Source organism: Sinocyclocheilus rhinocerous, unplaced genomic scaffold, assembly GCF_001515625.1.
Source record: "Sinocyclocheilus rhinocerous isolate Xijiao unplaced genomic scaffold, SAMN03320098_v1.1 scaffold1447, whole genome shotgun sequence".
Taxonomy (NCBI): Eukaryota; Metazoa; Chordata; class Actinopteri; order Cypriniformes; family Cyprinidae; genus Sinocyclocheilus; species Sinocyclocheilus rhinocerous.
In genome coordinates, this window is record NW_015661886.1 from 46,807 (window position 1) to 49,486 (window position 2,680).

The window sequence follows — 2,680 nt, forward strand, 5'->3', positions numbered from 1 at the left end:
ATATATATATATATATATGTGTGTGTGTGTGTGTGTGTGTGTGTGTGTGTAACAACTTGGTAGTAATATTAAATTATTTACATATTGATTTATTATTGTTACTATTATTATCATATTAGCTCATCTTACATGAAGAAAAACTCACATAAAAGTATGCCTCAGTGAAATAATAGGCTAAAATTATTTTATATAATTGTAATATTTAATATTTATTTTTTCGTAATTGTATATTTATACACATTTTATACAGTAAAATTGTCTTTTTATAGTTTTTATCGTACAGTTTTGATTTCTTTGTCACAAATGCAAGATTAAAGCAAAAGTAATTCTGTATTATAATTATTTGAAAAGATGTTTAATTGTTTTTTTTTTTTTTTTACTAAAATATGTTAATTATCTGATGAGTCAAAAAGCTTCTCCTTGATACTTTAACGAAAACAATATAACACTTTTTAAAAGTCAAGCCTTTAAAAAGTGTTCGAATTGATGAAAGCTTGTATAGTAGCTACCAGTGAGAATCTGTCATTCATGTCAACTTCTAACCAAGAAACTAAAGATAAAACAGATGCTGGATGAAAAAGAAGGTTTAAATTCACATGCATCTTAGCTATAGACAGTATATGAAAAGAGTAGTCAGACTCAGTCTATTACACTCATTCTCTCATTGTATCTAAAGCAGACTGAGTGCAGATGCTCACATCAGCAGCAAGCTTTTAAAGTCATCTTAACCTTGTCTCTCTGAGGTCCAGCACGTCTGATAGCACGGCTCAGTCTGTGGAGAGCACTGGAGTCCGGCAGCCGGCCAAGAGCAAGATACGCCAACACAACAACAGACTGACCACAGTGTTCAACCGAAGCCCTGTTCTGCGAAACAGACGGCCAGGTCAGGACAGCAGGACCCTAGAATTGCAAGCAGCGGACGACCCCGCAGAGCTGTCCTGTCAGAGGACTATCCCAGGGATCCTCAAGATATTTGGCAGTGACATTTGTCAAGGAACCAACTACAAGAGCGTGCTGGCCACCAGGCACTCCAGTGCCAGCGAGCTGGTCAAAGAGGCTCTGGAGAGGTGAGGGATGCACTCTTGCCAGATTCAGATTCAATGTGTACATTTTTGTTTCAGTTTTGGTAATTGGGTGATTAAACTCGCTATGTGAGTTTAACAATACATTTCTTCAACAACGGGCCCAAGAGATTTTATATATTGCTACTCTAGCATCATTTTTGGTCATGATGATGTGTGTCCACACTGCTGACATGTTTACCTGCTGTAGTTTATCCACATTGTGTGCACATAGAAAACAGTCAAAACTAGTGCTGTCAAACGATTAATTGCGATTAATCGCATCCAAAATAAACGTTTTTGTTTACATTATGTATGTGTACTGTGTATATTTATTATCTATATATAAATACACACACATACAGTATATATTTTGAAAATATTTACATGTATATACATTTATATTCTTATATTTTATATTATATATAAATAGATTTAATATATAAACAACATATTTTTCTTAAATATATACATTTATGTGTTTGTATTTATATATACATAATATTCACAGTATACACACATATTATGTAAACAAAACTTATTTTGGATGCGATTAATCGCAATTAATCGTTTGACAGCACTAGTCAAAACACATCATTGGAAAAGCACTAAGGGCTGTATACAACAACAAATAAAATAACTGTAACTATAAAGTTTCAATAATTGTTCTAATTGTATGATAATAGTGATGTCCACACCACAGCTACATCGATAATGACACAGAGAAACCATATCGTTTGAATCACTTTTTTTCCAGCTGATGAACAAAAAAAAAACATTGTCATTGAAACATTGAGCCAATCAGAATCCACCAGATTTTAAAGAACTCAAGCATTTAAAGCAGTAGACAACAAAATGGCAGCACATGCTTATAATAAACAGAACATTATCATCCATTGGTGTGGATGAATGACAGCATAGATATCATTGTTGTTATCTTTATAGTGATCATTCTTGGTGTAAACAGGCCTTGAAGGGGACATATCACAGTTTCGGCCAATCTCATGTTAATCTTGAGTACCTATAAAGTAGTATTGCTTTCTTCATATCTTCAAAGAGCCTTTAGTTTGATCAGATTTATAAAAGACAGATACAGCTGTACCGCTTCTCTCTGAAAACTGTGAAGCTCTTGGAGGTGTGCAGTGGACGGAGCTAAAGAGTCACGAGTACGAGAAGCTTTTGCGCAGTGTTCGTTTGCAAGCTGTGACATCGACATAAATAAAACAGGAACAAAAACTTTATTGACTTAAATTGTATTTAGTTTGTTTATAAAAAAATTCCTCAACCAATGCCGGGAACTAACAAACACACTTGCACAACTCCGTTGCTGCCTCGGAGAAACAAACTGCCTCCACTGTTCCCTTAAAGGGGTCATATGATGTTGTTTAAGGTTAAAAAAAAACATTATTTTCCACATACTGTGTACTATTGTTTCTCCTCTATGCCCCGCCTTTCTGAAACGCATAGATTTTTACAAAGCTCATCGGTCTGAAAAGCGAGGTGTGCTGTGATTGGCCAGCTATCCAGTGCATTGTGATTGGCCGAATACCTCAAGGGTGTGACGGAAATGTTACGCCCCTTACCATACTGTGATGCCGTGTCCCGGCCGGAGCGACGAG

General features: G+C 35.4%; 1 protein-coding gene across 1 annotated transcript in view; it reads left to right on the forward strand.

Moving 5' to 3' along the window:
• Positions 1-2,680, forward strand: part of LOC107726800 (ras-associating and dilute domain-containing protein-like) — a 37,183-nt gene that overhangs the window by 4,036 nt on the left and 30,467 nt on the right. Inside the window, exon 2 of the mRNA XM_016536498.1 lies at positions 744-1,067. Coding sequence (XP_016391984.1) covers positions 744-1,067 — 324 coding nt within the window. The remainder of the gene's footprint in view (positions 1-743; positions 1,068-2,680) is intronic.